The following is a 20,378-nucleotide window of genomic DNA, read 5'->3' on the forward strand; positions in this document are numbered from 1 at the left end:
CACATCTGGATCGACAACATCCACGTGAGCACCAGCACAGAGCTGGAACAGTGCACTCGTAAGTCCACACGGCTCTCCCCTCCCCTCCACCCCACCGCCCCTCCCCTCCTCGCCCCGCCCCCGCCCCACCTCCCCCGCCCCTCTCCCCTCCGCCCCACCTCCCCGCCCTCGCCCCTCCGCCCCTCCGCCCCTCCCCTCGCCCGCCCCCCGCCCCTCCCCGCCCCCGCCCCGCCCACGCACCCTCCTCCCCGCCGCCCCTCCCCGCCCCCGCCCCGCCCCGCCGCCCCTCTCCCCTCGCCCCTCGCCCCGCCGCCACGCCCCTCCACGCCCCGCCCCGCCCCTCCCGCCCCGCCCCGCCCCGCCACGCCCCCCGCCCCGCCCCGCCCCGCCCCTCGCCCCGCCGCCCCCTCCCCGCCCCGCCCGCCACTCCCCTCGCCCGCCCCCGCCCCTCCTCCCCCCTCCCCTCCACTCCCCTCTCCCCTCCCCTCCCCTCCCGCCCCCTCCCTCCCCCCTCCCCTCTCCCCTCCCCTCCCTCTCCCCTCCCCCCTCCACTCCCCTCTCCCCTCCCCTCTTCCCTCCCCCCTCCCCTCCCCGCCACTCCCCTCCTCCCCACCTCCCCCCTCCCCTCCCCACCTCCCCCTCCCCTCTCCCCTCCCCTCCTCTCCCCCTCCCCCCTCCACTCCCCTCTCCCCTCCCCTCTTCCCTCCCCCCTCCCCTCCCCTCCACTCCCCTCCTCCCCACCTCCACCCTCCCCTCCCCCCTCCCCTCCCCTCCTCTCCCCTCCCCCCTCCACTCCCCTCTCCCCTCCCCTCTTCCCTCCCCCCTCCCCTCCCCTCCACTCCCCTCCTCCCCACCTCCCTCCTCCCCTCCCCTCCCCCACACCTTTGTCCCACTCTCTTTTCTCAAGGTCCAGCTATATGCTGCAGAACGCCTGATTCGGATGGAAGGAGCTCTTGAAATGTTCTGCTCAATGCCATGAAAACTAGGCTGCCCTCCCCCCTGTGGGCTCTGATCCTAATCTCACTCTCATCAGATTTGACCCACGTCTCTTATTTGTAAACACCGTCGTCCAGAACCGAGGAAGCGAATTGCTGGACAGGTTGCTTGTCAGTCATGACACACAGGCTGTTTGTTTGAGTATGTTCATGGAGGTAGTGGTGGCAGGACGTCTGCTCCTGTGCTCACGATGATGGGTGTAGCACCAGGTCCTACAGTGGGGACAAACACTGCCTTCCCTTATCAGACCGCCCACTCACCATTAAAATGTACACAGAGGCCCGTGTTTGTTTATTTGCTATGTTGCATTGAACCATGGTATTAGAGCAGCAGTTTTATGTACACAAACGTACACACACAGTTTGAACGTCTCGACCCATGCATCCTTGCCAAAGCACTCCCTGCTCTCTCTCTCTCTCTCTTTCCCTCACTCTCTCTCTTTCTCTCACTCTCTCTCTCTTTCTCTCACTCTCTCTCTTTCTCTCACTCTCTCTCTTTCTCTCACTCTCTCTCTCTTTCTCTTTGCGCTGCCCTTTCAATTGTGTGCACGTTCCAGACCTCCGAAAACAGTCACTGTGTTTTTCTGAGCATGTGCAGAGTACAGGGGGGTTGCCTTCTCCTCCGGCACCACTGCGGATCAGAACACTCCGCACGCGGCCAAATTACACACAAGCCCAGTTACGTTCCCCTCTCTCTCCTTCTCGCTCCCTCCTTCATCTCTTCTCCCTCTCTCTCACTGACCCAGACCCAATTATCAGCTCCGCCTCCATCCCCACGGTAATGTGTTTGGGGTGAGCTGAAGGACTACCAGTAGTAGCTCTGGTCTACGAACATCTGTTGCCAAACGGTCCATTCCCTCTAAAAAGAGCCGCACACTGCCATAGATCAATGAAGAGTGTTAATCACAGTCATCCTGGATCAAACCGTTGCCTGTATTGAGCTACACCTGGTACCCGGCCCTGGATGGTCGCTCATGTGTCTTCTCTTGTGTGTGTGCTTTCAGAACCGTTCCCCGCCCTTCCCACCGGAGATGACTGGTGAGTTCTTCCTCTCCTGTGTAACTGCCCATTGCTTAGTGCAGCTTCGCAGTAGCTGATTGGCTCTGAGGAGAGTGTGTGGTGGTGGAGCTTCGCACTGTTAGACGCGGTGTAGCCTGTGCTTTTGTGAGCCCCACGTGTGCACACCACCCTCACTGGGGTCCCAATCAGGTCGTCATTGGCCCCTTTCTGTCGTCACCGTCATCATGCCATCCACAGCATGGACATACATGTATCCCAGCATGCAACTGAAGCTCCGTTTTGATTATTCGGCGACGTTTAGTGTAGTTGACGTTGATGTTGGTGTTCTTTGTCGGGGGTGGGACCACCACAGACCACCACCCCACCTCCGCCCCACCACCCCCACTCTCTACACATGCACACGCCGGGTGGCACGAGGGTCTGCAGGAGCTTTGGGGGGGGGCTAGAGTGATGGCTTCAGCACAGACCAGGGCCATAATCCCATCAGGCTGCAGATGGCAGGACCTCACAGGCTTCATGATGACTTATTCCTCTAGTATCATCACTCCCTCTCTCTCTCTCTCTCTCTCTCTCTCTCTCTCTCTCTCTCTCTCCCCCCTCCTCTTTGAATTTCTCAATCTCTGTGTTTCTCTTGCAGTGTGTCTCTCCCTCTGTCTCTCTTTCTCTCTCTCCCTCTCTCCCTCTGTCTCTCCCTCTCCTTCTGTCCCTCCCTCTCCCTCTGTCTTTGTCTCTCCCTCTGTCTATATTCCTCTCCCTCTGCCTCTCCTCTGTCTCTTTGACTGAATTCAGAGCCAAGGAAATGTGCGGATGGTGCTCCTTCTCTCGGTGGGATTTTCTTTAGCTTCACTGGCCCATGTCCTCACACAGCTCCAGGAAAGATGAGGCAGACAGACAGAACCCAAATTACACGCTTGTTTTATTTTCACGTTCTGAGACAGAAGATTAGATTAAGGTGGTGGAGAACTGTCAATGCCAGAGGTGGTAGATGCATGAACATGTGTAGATGTGTGTGGTGTGTGTGTGTGTGTGTGTGCACATGCGTGTGTGTGTGTGTGTGTGTGTGTGTGTGTGTGTAAACGAGTGGTTTCCTTGCAGTGCTGGATGGGGTTCATAGTGGAGTTTGGCTTGAGGCAGATGAAGCTGGCACAGATTCATGCATACAAAAAAAAAAAAAAAACAAAGTTTTCGCCCTGAAAATGACCAGACAACACATACTCACACATACTCACACATCCACATGCACACAAAATAGATCTACAAAGTAAAACAGAACTTTAGTGTTTGCATGCGCACGCCCACTCACTTCACGTTCAGCGCCATGACAAAAAAAAACCTCTCTAGCTCAAAGTTTGTGTTAATATAACATTTCAATGCAACCCAGTATCATTCTACGATATTTTTGGCAAATGTGAAACTATTATGACCACAGTTATGGATCCAGCTTTTAGACTAAAGCAATCAACTTCTTAAAAAACTTTCTAAAACCTCCATATGACCACATCATGTCTCCTTTATTCACAGCCCATAAAACGCATCACACTTTTCCTGATCTGGTCCTACGGAGTTGAAAGTAGCTCTGATAAAACCCCCAAATAATTGGGCTTGCTATTGAAAGAAACCCCACTTGGATTGGGTTAAATCTGTCATCCACATTACTGACTGGGGCGACGCCCCACGCATGTGCATCTGCCTGTTTGTCTGCAGCTGTCTGTTCTGTATCTGTACTGCGGCCAGTCGCAGCCAAATTAACAAATGGACCCAAATTCAAGCTGGCTTAAAGCTGAGCAGCCTGCATGCCTCTCTACCCCAAGCCAACTCTTCTGTGTCTCTCCACCAGGGGGAGCCCTACCTGGCAGGAGTGACCCCACTGTTGACACTACAGTGTCCCTACAGCCCATGCCCACCTACTGGTATTACGTTATAGCCGGAGTGGGCGCGCTCTTGCTCCTGGGCTTCGTGGCGCTGTTCATGGCCCTGTGCTGCCATCGCTACCACCTGGCCGCCAAGAAGAGCCAGCACTCAGTGACCTACCAGAGCACACAGTACCCGGCGCTGGGCCCGGCGGGCCCCGGGCCAGAGCCCAGGCTCACCATTAGACTAGACAAACAGGAGCCTGGTTCGCAATGCTGAGGGCGGAGGGACACACAAAGGCCAGCAGAGAGCTCTGGACTCTCTCTCTCTCTCTGTCTCTCTCTCTCTATCTCTCTATCTCTCTGCCTGGCCTTTTCGCTGCTTCGTTGCTACCGACTGGCGTGAAGACCCAAGGACGCACACGTAACGCCCTTTGGAGGGGACGTCGGGCGGGTTGGGGGGGGGATTTTTTTGCACAGGGGATGGAGCTGCGTGACTTTTGGGAGTGTTTAGCTGCTAATGGAGCTGTGAGGAGAGAAGGGACGTGTGCACCGAGGTGGAAGCGTGGACATTCCCAACCCTTTTGGCGTGACGCTGGGACGGGCGGAGGGGAGCTCTGCCAAGCTCGCACTTCCGTCCTGGAGTCCTGTTTACGGCAAGGCGCGGAGGAGGAGTGCCATCATCCAGCCAGACTCCTGAGAGACAGGAAGCCACCCCTGTGTGTGTGTGTATGTGTGTGTGTGTGTGTTGCTGGAGTCTCTCTGACCTGGAGAGAGGAACCTGACTCTCTGGGATTCTAAAGGCTGCTTGTGACCAAACGTCGCCCGGTGAAGAGACCGCACAGTTCTCCTAGTCCTGCCCACAGAGGAGCGGAGCTTTGAAGTGGGTGGAGAACAGAGACAACATACGAGGAACCTGGGTGGAAAAATGAGAAGAATTCCACCGTGTCACCTGGAAACATCTGCATGTAGACTGCATAATGCACGCGCGCACACACATACGTGCACACATACACACTCAAATGCACAGGAACACACAAAATGCACGCACACGCACACACAAACACTTATGACATGACGAGGAGGAGCCAAGCTGGTGCTTATGAAAACATAAAAGAAGACAGAGAGCAAATGGAAAAGCGAACGCGAGAAAGACGCGTTCGGGCTCGGCCGAGCGGCAGGGCTACAGATCCTTTCTCTTTCTCTTTTGTTTCTCTTTTTGTTTGTTTGTTTGTTTTTAATAAGTAATCTGTGTCGGTGTGTGCCTCGGTGAGGCATGTGTGTCAGACTTGTTGTGTGGTTGTGAGTGTCTGGGCGTATATATGGGTGGTTGTGAGTGTCTGGGCGTATATATGGGTGGTTGTGAGTGTCTGGGCGTATATATGGGTGGGTGTGAGTGTCTGGGCGTATATATGGGTGGTTGTGAGTGTCTGGGCGTATATATGGGTGGTTGTGAGTGTCTGGGCGTATATAGGGGTGGGTGTGAGTGTCTGGGCGTATATAGGGGTGGGTGTGAGTGTCTGGGCGTATATAGGGGTGGGTGTGAGTGTCTGGGCGTATATATGGGTGGTTGTGAGTGTCTGGGCGTATATAGGGGTGGGTGTGAGTGTCTGGGCGTATATAGGGGTGGGTGTGAGTGTCTGGGCGTATATAGGGGTGGGTGTGAGTGTCTGGGCGTATATATGGGTGGTTGTGAGTGTCTGGGCGTATATATGGGTGGGTGTGAGTGTCTGGGCGTATATATGGGTGGTTGTGAGTGTCTGGGCGTATATATGGGTGGGTGTGAGTGTCTGGGCGTATATATGGGTGGGTGTGAGTGTCTGGGCGTATATATGGGTGGTTGTGAGTGTCTGGGCGTATATATGGGTGGGTGTGAGTGTCTGGGCGTATATATGGGTGGGTGTGAGTGTCTGGGCGTATATATGGGTGGTTGTGAGTGTCTGGGCGTATATAGGGGTGGGTGTGAGTGTCTGGGCGTATATATGGGTGGGTGTGAGTGTCTGGGCGTATATATGGGTGGGTGTGAGTGTCTGGGCGTATATATGGGTGGTTGTGAGTGTCTGGGCGTATATAGGGGTGGGTGTGAGTGTCTGGGCGTATATATGGGTGGTTGTGAGTATAGGGACACCTACTCACACGACTGTCCCTCTGTGCCATGGAGTCTGTCACTCTCCTCTTGGCTCTCTCCCAGAAGGACAATCTATGTGTATCTGCTCGTGTGTACATTTTATTTCCCAACTGGCCGTGGGTCTTTACCGATTGCTTTGACGTACGTCTCTACGTATCTCTCTATTCTTCTATATGCAAATGTCACGTGACCCCGCCTTAGCTGGTCTGCTCTATCTATCTCTATCTATCTGCCCTGTCATTAGCCTTAAAGATACGAGTGGTGCAGGACTGTCCGACGCCAGTCACTGTAGACCCTCTTTTCCCACAAAATACTGTGTTTTACTAAATGTGCTTGACTCATTATACGCTCGTTATTTTCCACCCAGGTTTTTGTTTTATATCGAACTGACTTTGTCATGGTTGCTATGTGAAAGGCTGCAGAGCACTGCACACAGAGACGATGGCTGTGCTGATCGACGCCAGCCTGGTTCTGCTAGCCAATGTTCATGTTTCAGCCGCCAGTTTGGGTTTGTTTTTGGAAACTTTCCCCTCACTATAAGGGAAGAGGAAGTGAGTCTCTGGGCTCTCACTCCGTCTTACGGCCGTGTGCGGTGAGGAGCGTTCAGGACCTGCATGCCCGTGTCTCAACACTGTTCGGTGCCAAGGTGCGGCTCCCCGTCACATGACGCTCTTTTCTGGTTCTTTTTAATCTCTGAATCCCACGCAGAATGCACAGATTTTTTAGTGCCGTTATCATGCTGTGAAATGTACTTATATTGCATAACAATCTTGATGTCTTATGGTGTCCATACTGTAACATGTTCAGTTTGAAGTACGGAGCTACAGCTCTAGTGTGAAGGCTCACCATGGTCCGAACTTGTCGACCTGATAATGAAAGCGTTGCATCCCCCCCCCCCCCCCCCCCCCCCCCCCCCCCAAATATTAGGCCCATAATCATTTCTGCATTGAGAAGCCGGTAGCAGCCTGTAGATCATCTGAGAACATGGCTTCACACGTCTAGTACGAATCACCAGACTTTTGTGGTATATTGAACGATCACACAATGCAGCCGAGACGCACAGCCTGGAGCAGGATTCACGGACGTTCCACTCGAAACCTTTCCATAAACATATTGTTCCTCTTTAACCATAAAGGAGGCATCATCCATCACAAAGCACTGTCCTCCTGCTGGCCCCTCCAGGTTCTGGCCGCATCCGGACCGTTCGGGGATTAAAGGGGAAGAGCAAAATCCGCATATCTTGTTCTGTCCTCCATCTGGCAATAGGTGAAAATAATCCTCCATGGTGGAGTCGGGCGGCCATTTTGGCCCCATTAATCTGCTCCTCACAAAAGGTTGTGCAGAGAGATAGGAGAAGAGATCAAAGCGGCAGGGCGGTGATGAAGGTGGGCTCTCGCACGTCCGGCCGGGAGTCCGGCAGGGGTTTGTTTAAAAACACAAAAGCACATGAAAGACACTCGCCGACAGGCAGAGAGAGCGCCTGACCCGCACGGGAAGCCGAGGGAGAAGACGATTGTCTCGCTCCTCTCTCTCACGTTCTCTTTCTCCTCTTGCGCTCCCTTTTCCTTTCTTGATCCCCACATGCCGCACGTTCCTGTTAACCGCACGGCCCTTTGGTGGTGATACCTGGCTGCCGGCTGTCTTCAGCTCCGTTGCTTGAGAAATTTGGCTGAATTTAAAGTTGAAAATGAGGTGACATTTCTCAGTGAGGGCAGGACTAATACTGGCCTTAGAGCCTTCATCAGGTGGCTTCACTGTAATCGTTGTGCTCTCTCTCTCTCTCTCTCTCTCTCTCTCCTCTCTCTCTCTCTCTCTCTCTCTCTTGCCTCCTCTTCCTCTCTTTCTCTCTCTCTCACCTCTTCCCCCCTCTCTCTCTTTCTCTCTCTCTTGCCCCCTCTTCCTTTCTCTCTCTCTCTCTCTCTCTCTCTCTCTCTCTCTCTCTCTCTCTCTCTCTCTCTCTCTGGGTTGGACTCAAACCTGCAGTACCTTTACTGTGTCCTCCCCTCACACTTATAATGATGTCACTTCCCCGTTTGTCTCGCCAGGTCTCATTGTCGTCTCTGTTTCCTTTACTTGTTCTTTCATGTTTTACTAAATCTCAGCTCCGAGGCTTTTGTGATTAATTTATCAACTCACGCAGGGCCTTTAACCCTGACTACACAATTTTAATTCCTTCAAAGAATTGTTGTATTTATCTCCGTCTGAAGGCAGCAGAGCTGTGGGGAGGGAGGGTGCTGGGATGTTGCAGAAACCCAATGTTACTGCCATAATGTGCTTTTGAACTAGCTGTGTCTGACCCTGTGAGATTTCTTTGAAGCTCTTAATATTTCTAATTAGATAATGGGTCTTATTACATTTTATTAAGCCTGCTGTAAGCATTCTTTCTCTGGACCCTTTCCTTCTGCTGTCCCTCAAACAATATTAACGAGCAAAAGCACTTGGGGTCTTTCAGCCTACGCAGTGGTCTCATAGTGCCAAGAGTGTGTCTCTGGCCATGCCAGCACAAAAAAGAATACTGCGTCTTAGCTCGCCCATCTCAGGAGAAAGAATTTCCACGAGAGGGCAGATGTCTGAAGTGTTGCTATTGAAGAATAAGTATTTTTTCACAACTGTTCTCTTTTTTTTATCACAGTTGAATTGGAGACAGCTCTTGTGACAGTGGGTTAGAAATTCCATTAAGGGATTTCAAACCAAACTGACAATAGGGTTAGGAGTTCGGCGAACAACTTTAGTTTTCCTTAAAGCCTATTTTGATTTATTCATGTTTACTGAAAACGAGTGGGTAATGTGTACCACATTTGTCTCATTTTGTTTCCATGGTTTCGGTGAAGGCTCTGATAAGTTTGTGACTATATGCACCCTGTGTTCTCTCTTTGTATATTGGGCCTTGGCCGTGATTGTCTGTTTATGTGCCATTTCTCACACTTCAGCCTGTTTCAAAAGATTTAAGGAATATTTTAGCCTGTTGAATTTCATGGTCTTGGAAATGTCGTGCGGAATGTATAAATAAAGTAATATTTTTGTACAAAATCTGTTGTGTGTAGTGTTTCAAAACACCCTTCGATTTGTGGATTTGACCAGGGTGAGGGTTGAATAAACGTCCCCACCTCTGCATTGTTCGGCCTTGCTGCACATGCGTCTGGGTTCCAGTGCTCCCAGTTTGTAACAGTCTGCCACTGGTACTCTGTTAGTGTGTCCTGACATTGTCATGCTCTCAGTGTCCGTGTCATAGCCCCACAGGACATATAAGGAGGGCCTTGTTGTTAGTGTACTTGGCTGAATACTGAACCTCCCACTGTTTTTGTCCCCCGTCCAGACCAAAGACCTGTTGAATTTGGGAATAATCCTCTGTTCCGTGACCTAGACCGCCTTGATGAAGGTAAACCTGCTGCTAACATTGTTATGCTAATTGGTTAATTAGAATTTGTATTTACTTATTTTTATTGGCCTCATCAGGTAAATGATTACAACATTTCTGATTGTTTTGCTATTAAATGCATGTCTGTTGTTTCACGCATTGTTTCAAATTCACTTTCTTTGCCACATTAGGCTGACTGGCACAATTTAAGGCATGCTGGGCGTAATCTGCAGCGTGTCCTGGAGGTTATTAGTGCCACGTCTCATCTCTCTCCTAACCCTAACCCTGCTGCAGGTCTCCCCTTCTCTTCGTGGAGCACGCCCGAGCCCTCGCGGGGGCCTCCGGTCACCCGTCTCTCCGAGAAGGACAACGCCTGGCTGTTGACGCTGGACCCCATCTTGGTGACCATCATCGTCATGAGCTCGTTGGGCGTCCTGCTGGGTGCGGTGTGCGCCGGCCTGCTCCTGTACTGCACCTGCTCCTACAACGGCCTCTCCTCGCGCAGCTCCACCACGCTGGAGAACTATAACTTCGAGCTGTACGACGGCATCAAGCACAAAGTGAAGATCAACCAGCAGCGCTGCTGCTCCGAGGCCTGAGGATGTTCCAAGGGGGTGGGGCTGAGGTCCTGGGGGAGGGGCTATGGGAGGGGCCTCGTGGGCCTCACCAGGACAGCTCGCTCCTCCCCACTGGCTCTTCTCCCCTTGCTCAGTCCACATGTAGGAGTCAGCCCAGTCCAACAATATGGATGAACCTCACTTTCCTGCCATGGCCCACATGCCGCTGTCTCCGAGAGAGAGAGAGCCCTGCCTCGCATAACGGTGCTCCCAGTGGACGTCTTAGTGGAGCAGGAAAAAATATCAACACATATCAATCGAATGCGTATCCCAAAAAAAAAATGAGAGAAATTAATTAAAAAAATTAAAATAAAGAAGTGTATATGAATATAGATTTGTAAAGATAAAAGATCTAAAACTGGTTCATGGGAGTTAGACGTGAAAGGCACTAGGACTTTGTAGACAGATTGTCGCTTGTGAAATGCTGGCCCCCATTTTGTGAAAGACGTGGCCTAGACATTTGTGGACGCTATTTAGTTTTAGATCCGTGTCATCATGCACATCCATTTGAGTTGTTGCTCTTGTAGCCATCATTAGCTTTCCACCGCCATATTTTCAGCTGGATCAAACCGTCATATGCCAGTCTTAACGCTTACGTTCAGTCCATTCATAATGCTGTTCTTTTATGTTGTTGTTGTTGTCGTCGTGAACCCTTAGCAGTTGCTATCAAAAGCGGGTAGATGAAGAAACAAAACATTGTATTACATTCAGGCGAAAATTCTTTGGCCAAGTTAAGTTTGGTTTAAGTATTATGATTGTCTATGGTGTTTTCTTGTTTTTGTTTTGTTTCTTTGTTGTTTTTTCATTTACTTTCAAGTCTCGTTGGATCTATACACATAGTGTAGGCCTACTCACTGTGTGAACCATAAAAAAATTTGTTTTAATTGCAACCTATGGATTGCTAAGAAATTGAAGCCACTGAGTTCAAGAGTGTTGGAGACCAGGAGAAAGAGGAGGCCCTTCCTCTCACAGTCGGAGAGATCATCCTCCTTTCACTTGATCCTCTGTATCCCCTACCCTCAAGAAAAGGGCTCGGCAAAGAAAGAGAAACATCAGTTACGACACTTGGAAATCCCCGAGCATCTTCTGTGGACCCACAATTGAGCCTTAAGCACACTGTCATTGGAGGAGAGCCATCGTGATACACCAGTTTTTGGGTTTAAAAACACCTGGACCTTGGAGGAAGTCGGGCCTTTTGCATTCCTTCATTTCACGCTTCCTGTTTACTACATGTTGTTTTATGGGATGTTGAAAGGTCGAGGGTCAACAAGACCAGGTTTCACCTAAGTCTAGGTAATTTGATGGGTGGATTATTTCATAGTGTGTATCTTTCAGAGTTAAAAGTGGGAGCGAATGCGATAAAAATGAGCTTAAATGTTTTCATTGGTACCCTAGGCAGCCCCTGCAGCAGCTCACAGAAGCATGCTGGGAGCTGTGGGGGTTTGTGGGAAGGGGGTATACTGATTAGAAGGTGCTGAAAGCTGCAACAGATAAGGATAAGCTCAGCTGTTGGGGGAGAGGGAGAGAGAGATGGAGAGGCATGAAGAGAGAGAGAGAGAGAGAGAGAGAGAGAGAGATGGCGTGTCCAGCTCTGTTGTCACTGGACTCTGTTGACTCTTTTTCAAGTGCCTTGGAGCTCTGACCCGTTTTAGCTTTGTTGCAGAGCTGTGAAAGTATTACCTCTTCTGTCTGGGACAGGGGGCAAACACCAAAAGATGTGGAAATCCCAGCACTGGTCAGATCGTTCAAAATTTGCTGTTTGTAGACTTTGTACAGACAAATGTTCTTTTTATTGTTATTATTATTATTATTATTATTATTTAATAAAGGATGAATATCTGATGTCAGTCTACAAAGTCACATTTACAAATTTTGCAGACACTCATAAGCCAGAATTGCTTGCGTGTATATATATACAGTGGGGAAATTAAGTATTTAGTCAGTCACCAATTGTGCAAGTTCTCCCACTTAAAAAGATGAGAGAGGCCTGTAATTGACATCATAGGTAGACCTCAACTATGAGAGACAAAATGTGAAAAAAAAATTGAGAAAATCATTTTGTCTGACTTTTAAAGAATTTATTTGCAAATAATGGTGGAAAATAAGTATTTGGTCAATAACAAAAGTTCATCTCAATACTTTGTTGTATATCCTCTGTTGGCAATGACAGAGGTCAAACGTTTTCTGTAAGTCTTCATAAGGTTGGCACACACTGTTGCTGGTATGTTGGCCCATTCCACCATGCAGATCTCCTCTAGAGCAGTGATGTTTTGGGGCTGTCGGCGGGCAACACGGACTTTTAACTCCCTCCAAAGGTTTTCGATGGGGTTGAGATCGGGAGACTGGCTAGGCCACTCCAGGACTTTGAAATGTTTCTTACGAAGCCATTCCTTTGTTGCCCTGGCAGTGTGCTTGGGATCATTGTCATGCTGAAAGACCCAGCCACGTTTCATCTTCATTGCCCTTGCTGATGGAAGGAGGTTTGCACCCAAAATCTCACAATACATGGCCCCATTCATTCTTTCATGTACACGGACCAGTCGTCCTGGTCCCTTTGCAGAGAAACAGCCCCAAAGCATGATGTTGCCACCCCCATGCTTCACAGTTGGTATGGTGTTCTTTGGATGCAACTCAGCATTCACTGTCCTCCAAACACGACGAGTTGTGTTTTTACCAAATAGTTCTACTTTGGTTTCATCTGACCATATGACATTCTCCCAATACTCTTCTGGAACATCCAAATGCTCTCTAGCAAACTTCAGACGTGCCTGAATATGGACTGGCTTAAGCAGGGGGACACGTCTGGCACTGCAAGATCTGAGTCCCTGGCGTCGTAGTGTGTTCCTGATGGTAGCCTTTGTAACGTTGGTCCCAGCTTTCTGCAGGTCATTCACTAGATCCCCCCTTGTGGTTCTGGGATTTTTCCTCACCGTTCTTGTGATCATTTTGACCCCACGGGCTGAGATCTTGCGTGGAGCCCAAGATCGAGGGAGATTAGTAGTGGTCTTGTAGGTCTTCCATTTTCTGATTATTGCTCCCACAGTAGATTTCTTCACACCAAGCTGCTTGCCTATTGCAGATTCAGTCTTCCCAGCCTGGTGCAGGTCTACAATTCGGTTTCTGGTGTCCTCCGACAGCTCTTTCGTCTTCACCATAGTGGAGTTTGGAGTGTGACTGTTTGAGGTTGTGGGCAGGTGTCTTTTATACTGTTAACGACTTCAAACAGGTGCCATTAATACAGGTAATGAGTGGGGGGAAAGAGGAGCCTCTTAAAAAAGAAGTTACAGGTCTGTGACAGCCAGAAATCTTGCTTGTTTGTAGGTGACCAAATACTTATTTTCCACCAATATTTGCAAATAAATTCTTTAAAAGTCAGACAAAATGATTTTCTCAATTTTTTTTTCACATTTTGTCTCTCATAGTCTACCTATGATGTCAATTACAGGCCTCTCTCATCTTTTTAAGTGGGAGAACTTGCACAATTGGTGACTGACTAAATACTTATTTTCCCCACTGTATATGTGTGTGTGTGTGTGTGTGTGTGTATGTATGTATGTATGAATGAATGGAAGCAGTCACCATGGTGTCAGCCAGATGCACTACCTGTTCTGCCAGGTGTACCACAGGTGAAACAGTATGTGTATGTTTGAGCCTCTATGTCAAAGGGTTAGCACAGTACTGAAAACATGTACTCATGCAAACTCTTTTCTCTTGAACAACCTGCCAACTCTCTCTCTCTCACACACACACACACACACCCTGGCCTTTCCACTTCCTGAGCCCATTCTCACGTCACTGTTGTGGCAACGTTACTCAGCACTTAATCTATATTTAGAATCTAGTCAACCACTGATGAAAGCTTTGCACTACCATCATACCGACACGAATGCACACATACTCTTGGAAAATCTGCAAGAAGCCAGCAAAGGTAACCTTCTTCACCCCCTCCACCCCCTCCTCCTCCTCCTTGCTGCCACAGAGAAACAGCAGAATGTAAAATGCACCTGAGCGCTCTCTGATCTTAGGGGGAGAACCAAAAACATTGGTAGAAAGGCTCTACCTTTTATCTGGCAAGCTTTCATCATGTTCTCTAAAATCAGTATCACGCGGCAGCCTCCAGAGGCCACGCTCCGAGCCCAGAGAGCTGGAAACTGAGCTCTGGCCCTGGAGGAGAGAGAGAGAGAGAATCGGCTTGAAGAGGCAGCCATGCATAGCGCATCACCTCCAACCTGACAGACAAGTGGGGGGGAGGGGGGGGTTATGCCAAGCTGCAGTTGTGGGAGTTTGCCTGTTTTCCTTGCCTGTATTTGTCATAACAAAGGTCAGATCTTAGACTCTGGCTGGCCCAGTGACTAATGAATAGGAAGAGAGAGAGAGAGAGAGAGAGCACTTTTTGGAGAAATACATTTCCCAATAAATAGTAGCAGTAGATGCAGTAGAAAGCAGTAGACGTGCTTCGCCATAGCGAACGTCTCTCTTTGAGACTCCGAGTCAGTTTTTGCTCAGAACTCCTCTTGCAATGACAACCCGGATCCCAGAAGGTATGGAATAAATTTGTTGGTATCTTGTCTGATGATCCACGCACATAATTACTTTGTTCTGGAAACTGACAGCTTGCAGCCCAGAAATACAATATAGCCCGGGTCATGTGACTGTCAGGACAGGGCTGTTGCTGCTGGCCCTTCATCAGGATCATGTCATGGTTAACGAGAGACGACTGGCCGCATGTCAAACCTGTAGGAAGGAGGTGTGAGTCAGAGGCCGTAGTCACAGATATGACAATAATCACTCTGTGCATCCTCATTTACATATTACTGATTAATATGTAATTTTTACACATTAATTAACCAATCATATCTAGTAATCAATGCCCACAGTGGCACCCACCTGATCTTTGATGGAGAGACAAAGGTGAATCTTCCGATTTAAATGCCAACTTTCTCACAGATGTGTCAGCTAAGATTTCTTGGGAGAAACAGGGTTACTTAGACAATGTGAATCAAAAGTGAAAATTTGTTTTGAGAAACAGACCATGGTCATGGTCAGATCTCTGTCTGGTCTCGCTATAATGTCTTCCGAGAATAATTTTGTTTTGGAGCAACAGCAGTAGGCTATGTGTCCTAGAGCAGATAATAGCACTCAGTGGTGCTACTTGGGGCTCTATTTTGTTGTTAACTGCTGGCTAGTATCACCAACTAACTTAGCTAAACTATGTAAAAAAAACAGCATAGCTACTTCAGTAACAAGATTTTCACTTAAGATATAGCTAAAACTACATATTATGTAGGTAAACTATTGAAAGGTATATTTCAAATTGTTTATCCATCCATTTTAAGTTTTATGAATGCTAAATGATACATGAAAAAAATGCAGCTTCTCAAAAACATGGCTTCTCTTCCTCATGCTCAGCTCAGCACTTTATCACCTACCATTCATACTACATATAGAATGTTTTCATGTAGTTCAGAATATGATATCCAAATTTGAATATAGGCCTGTACGCTATACAGTTATATACAGTTATAGCAGTTGTGCATTACAATTTATAATTGACATATGGCATCTTATGAACTACAGCTATAGAGTATAATCCCACAAAGAAGGGATTACTCAGTGTACTTGTTGACTTTGTCATGTCATCGGGTCATTATGTTCCTCCATAAACACAGCTTACCGTCCAAACCCCTGTTGCACTTCCCTGAGTCTCTATCAGGCCTTTCTTTTGAATATTGGGCAGTTACCCAGGAGGAGATAATCCTTAGTGAAGATCAAAGTGGGATCTTTTTCCTTCCCTCTCTGTCTCTCTCCATCAAAGTACTACTCTTCACGAAGAGGCTGCTTCTCTAGAAACAACGATTTGAAAGAAGCTTTAAAAACGCACCGTTATAAATCAAATAGAAACATGCAGACAGGAAAACAGTTTTCCCACAAATAACTCGGTTGCCTGTCATAATGACAAACAGAGTTTGAGAAGAGATGCATCAGGTATGTGTACAAATAAGTGCTTCATTATAGACTAAAGTTGGATGTGTTGGGTTGGAGAAGTTGCACAGAGTGCTGGAAAGCTATTAGGAGTCTTTTTGGACAGAACTCAAAAAATCTCCCAGTCACAGATGGCCGAGAGATGGATTGATCAGCCACTGATGACAGATCAGTGTTGCTTGTTGTGTGTGTGAGTGTGTGAAAGAGATGATGACTTCAGCAGAGGATGAGACATTCATCATTGGCCAGACTCTGTGAGGTGTGTCTTTGCTGGGTGGTTGGTCTTGGGTAGGCCTCTGCCTTCCCCTCTCCCCAACCCCAACACCATTGCTTGAATTCAAGGCAAAATGATGCCATAGCTTATAGATTCGGTTTTGCTTGAAAGCCATTACTGATGATGTTTGCTATGTGGGTCAGCTCGAAACAGCCCTTAAGTTTTTCTCTCCAGCCAAAACCACATTTGTAAGCACTTCAAAGTCATGGGCTTTCTTTCCCTTTAAAAAAAATCTTTCCTTGAAAAACAGATTGCAAAATCCAGCAAACAAAGGAATAGGATCTTTTCACTGATCTCCCATTTTAGCACCATTCTATAAAACCTGTTTTTATATATTTTGTGTCAAAATGAAATCTGATTTTCATTGTTTCACTGAAATTTTCATTGTTTCTCCACACTGCTTTCATTTGGGTAACAAGTGGTGATGAAAAACTAGTTGGCTCATGAAATTTCAGATCTGATAAACTTTTTATAGGTCTCCTCCTTTATCTTAGTCCAGTACCAATAGGTTCCAGAATGTTCCAGAAGGATGCTTTCAATTTTCCATTTTAATTTTTATTGTATTTCCATTATTATTTTAACATAAACTTCTTCCTTTCTGACAGAGCATTGTTCGTTTGAGATGAATTTACAGTGTTTTTTTTTGATTTTGTCAATGTGTTGTTTTTAATCATCGTCCATAGATCATTGTAACAGATACACAGTCATTATTTCTAATGGGCAGAATAAACTGAGATAACCTTTGCTGCATGTGTAACATGACAGAATCAGGCAGAAGCTTGCGGATGAAATCAGGTGACACTTTACGTGTGTAAGGTCATACAGTCAAAATACAGGCAGAGGTGCAAACCAGGAAAAAGTTGCTCAAACAGCCAAGAGAATATTGAAGGTGTCCAGAAACAGGTCAAAATGTCGGAAAAGCCGACATAGGCAGATGTTAAAAAGTGCAGATAAAAAAATACAGTACAGAGAAGGCAGGGTCAGAAACATGGTCAAAACGGATATAAGAGAAATCATGCATTAGACTAGGTGGAAACCATGGCGATAGTTTAGTTTATGGAGAATACATGACAGAGAAGAAAATATACATGCTGAAACTGACAACAGGTAGAAACATTCAGAAATCTGGGGGTGATAGCCGATTGGTGGAGACAGGTGTTGCGTTCTCCACCTGTCAGGTTGGAGATGATGGGAATTGGAGTCCGGGGAGGCAGCATGCACAATCATCAGTGGTCATCTCTGGTCATCTGTGGTTGTCTTTTGTTACCAACATTGTGTAAACACAGTGATTGGCTTGTTTGAGTTTTCCTCGTTGTTTAGCTCTTGTGCCTTGGCCAGGTCCCCATGATTGCTTCATCGCATCTGGAAAAGAGGTTCAAACCAGTGCGGAGATCCAAGCACACATCATCCTCTCTGCATCAGTCCCCTAAAGGAAACTGGAAAGCAATTGTCCTTACAGCAGTTGTTCCAAACCCAGATTTACAGCACAACTGCCCGCCTTAGGTGGCTGTTGATTGGCCATTGTTCTATATGTAAATGTGGGTAGGAAAGAATAATGAGAAAAGTGAGTTGTGGTTCTCAAACACAGCCACATTTGGAAATGAGGCTTCCTTTTTTCATACAATCTACTCCAAGTACTCTTGTCTCTGTGTTTTTATTTGGTCTTCCCAAAAGCATCTGACGCCACCATCTCTGGCACAATCCAATCATGCCTTTCTCTTCCTTTCTGCTCGGACCCTTTTGAAAATAAGGTTTTAGATGTTTTTGTACTTTTTTGTTTTTTTTTCATTGTTGGTGAAGGGCTTTTGTTTATTTTTGCAGAGAATTGTGCTTTTTGAAATATATTTTTCAAGATAGTCATAAAAAAGAAAAGCGTTGTTATATTGAAGCTGTAAAACTGTCTTCTATTATTATTGCTTCATAAATTATCTTTTCTGCTGATTATTTATTCAGAAGATAATCAAATTCAGATCTTAAAAAGCAATGAAAACTGTGTGTGAGAGAGAATGAGAAAGTGAAAGAGGGGGGAGGAAAAGAGGAGAGTGCTTGTGAAGGATAGAAATGAATTTTTAGAAGGGTGCTTAATTGCAATATAAATAATGCATCATTTTATTCTCCGTTAGTGTTACTTTGGGATGGTTGAATTAGACATCACATTCATTGCCTTGCTCTTTTCCTACGAGCGAACAGAGAGAGAGAGAGAGACAGAGAGAGAGAAGCATGGAAGGTATGAACAGATCAGAGAGAGAAATGGGACTCATATTTGTGGTATGAAGTGACTTGCGGTCTACATAACAGTGGCCCTGGAGTGAAATCACAGGATACTGTATGTGACATTTTTGACAGCCATTCTGGAAATGATTATTTTCTCTGTTCAGTGTGAGTTTCATCTCTCGTTCTGTAACCCTCTCACAACCTTCCAAGCTATTTTAGCGTGGTATTTTCTCTCAGTAGGAATTCAGAGGAGAGGCAGAGCTAAACGTCTTCTCACAAAGTAACACTGTGAAACTAAACAGTGTATTTATTATACTTACCCTGCTGATTTGCATTTTATTTAACTAACTCATTTGTTTGTTTGTTTTCGGGTAAATGAATTTTTTAGTTGCTTGCTATAATTCCAGTTTTACAAGGTTAGTGCTTGTGTGCAGATTTCTCGGTGTTGAGTCACCAGGATGCACAAGTCTGAGAGCATCACGTCCAGGTCTCTGGTACTAGCTCAGGATGACATCAGTCAGCATGTTCCCGTGCAGCGTTCTGTCTGGTCAGGAGACCTGATGATCATTTTTCTGAACTGGTTTAGAACTGGCACTGATACAAGCATTCAACACAATCTCAGGTGGTACTACTTTGATGGTATTTACGAGCCAAACTCTGTACAGAGGAACCCCTAAAGGTTTCAGCAAAGGTGTGCTGCAATTATGTTTTATTCTTTTGATAGCTGTACCCTTCAAGCATGGCCCACGCTGTGGCTATAGTCACTCAGTGTGGACACCAGCCGCTACTGATTGTCTATCTCAGTAGGTCCTACTGTTACCATATGCAACAACAGCAATGGGGAAAGTCAAAAGAAAGTGTGTGTGTGTGTGTGTGTGTGTGTTGGGGGGGGGGGTTGAAAGAGCCAAAGCTTTGATCTGAATGGTAGGGGAGCTTTCTTGGCAGAGATGAACAGATGGTGAGAACGGATACACTGGGCAGATGCATTGGCACTGAACCTTTACAAGCGTGCACACACACACACACACACACACACACACACACACTCTCACACAACCAGGACTTTGCACAGTGTTTGCCTGTTCGGTTGTGCAGACAGCTCTTCCCTCCTCTTGGTTGTGTTCACAGTCTGTTTCCAGAAGTTTCCAGCACCAGTCTATGGTCTAATAAAGCCTTAACCATGGCAGCCTAAGGCTCCTGTTTGTGCATCCGTAGCCACAGACAACAGCTGCAGAACACCACAGAGTGTAAACGAAACACACAGACGCTCACCATCACCACTCCTTTCCCCTTTCACACTTTCTGTACCGTTTAACGGGCTGGTTCTGTACCGTTTAACGGGCTGGTTCTGTACCGTTTAACGGGCTGGTTCTGTACCGTTTAACGGGCTGGTTCTGTACTGTTTAACAGGCTGGTTGTGCTGTGTCAGTAAACTAAAGGCGGGGGCACTGTCCCACAGTTTTGAGGCAGGGGAGCCTTACCACGTCCCATAATTCTCTGGGGTTCTCTTACTGAGCCATAAACTGCATGACATATTTTATGAATCACAGTCTGCTAGAGTTGCTGCTCTGAGCCAAAAGAACCACCCCACTAAGGAGTGTGTGTGTGTGTGTGTGTGTGTGTGTGTGTGTGTGTGTGTGTGTGTGTTTGTGTATTTTGCCCCTCTGAGCACAGTATGATGAACTGGCTAGACTGCAAATTGTAATGTTGGATAATTGCTTTGCATTTGTGTGTGTGTGTGTGTGTGTGTGTCTGATTGTGTGTTTGTGTGCATGTGTGTGTTGAAGACTCTGGGATGGTGCATGTGTGTTGTGTGGTTTGCTCTGGTATGACGGACAGGGTGGGGAGCTCTACTCAGTCCTATAAACCGCAGGATAACAGCCCCCCAAGAGGGATTTATTACTGCCCCAGCTGCTTGGCCTGCAGTACATACACACATT

General features: G+C 47.4%; 1 protein-coding gene and 1 long non-coding RNA gene across 2 annotated transcripts; one reads left to right on the forward strand and one right to left on the reverse strand.

Moving 5' to 3' along the window:
• Positions 1 to 2,013: 2,013 nt before the first annotated feature.
• LOC143498888 (neuropilin-2-like) lies at positions 2,014 to 11,810 on the forward strand. Its single transcript, XM_076993792.1, has 3 exons — positions 2,014 to 2,033; positions 9,310 to 9,372; positions 9,646 to 11,810. Exons 1-3 carry the CDS (start codon positions 2,027 to 2,029, stop codon positions 9,948 to 9,950), a joined length of 375 nt encoding a protein of 124 aa, XP_076849907.1. The 5' UTR covers positions 2,014 to 2,026; the 3' UTR covers positions 9,951 to 11,810.
• A 2,880-nt stretch (positions 11,811 to 14,690) lies between these two features.
• LOC143498902 (uncharacterized) lies at positions 14,691 to 15,678 on the reverse strand. Its single transcript, XR_013125983.1, has 3 exons — positions 15,643 to 15,678; positions 14,856 to 14,933; positions 14,691 to 14,702 (listed from the first exon to the last, which is right to left on the reverse strand). It is a non-coding gene; the product is annotated as an uncharacterized LOC143498902 (long non-coding RNA).
• Between the last annotated feature and the right edge of the window lie 4,700 nt (positions 15,679 to 20,378).

Source organism: Brachyhypopomus gauderio, unplaced genomic scaffold (assembly GCF_052324685.1).
Source record: "Brachyhypopomus gauderio isolate BG-103 unplaced genomic scaffold, BGAUD_0.2 sc122, whole genome shotgun sequence".
NCBI lineage: Eukaryota > Metazoa > Chordata > Actinopteri > Gymnotiformes > Hypopomidae > Brachyhypopomus > Brachyhypopomus gauderio.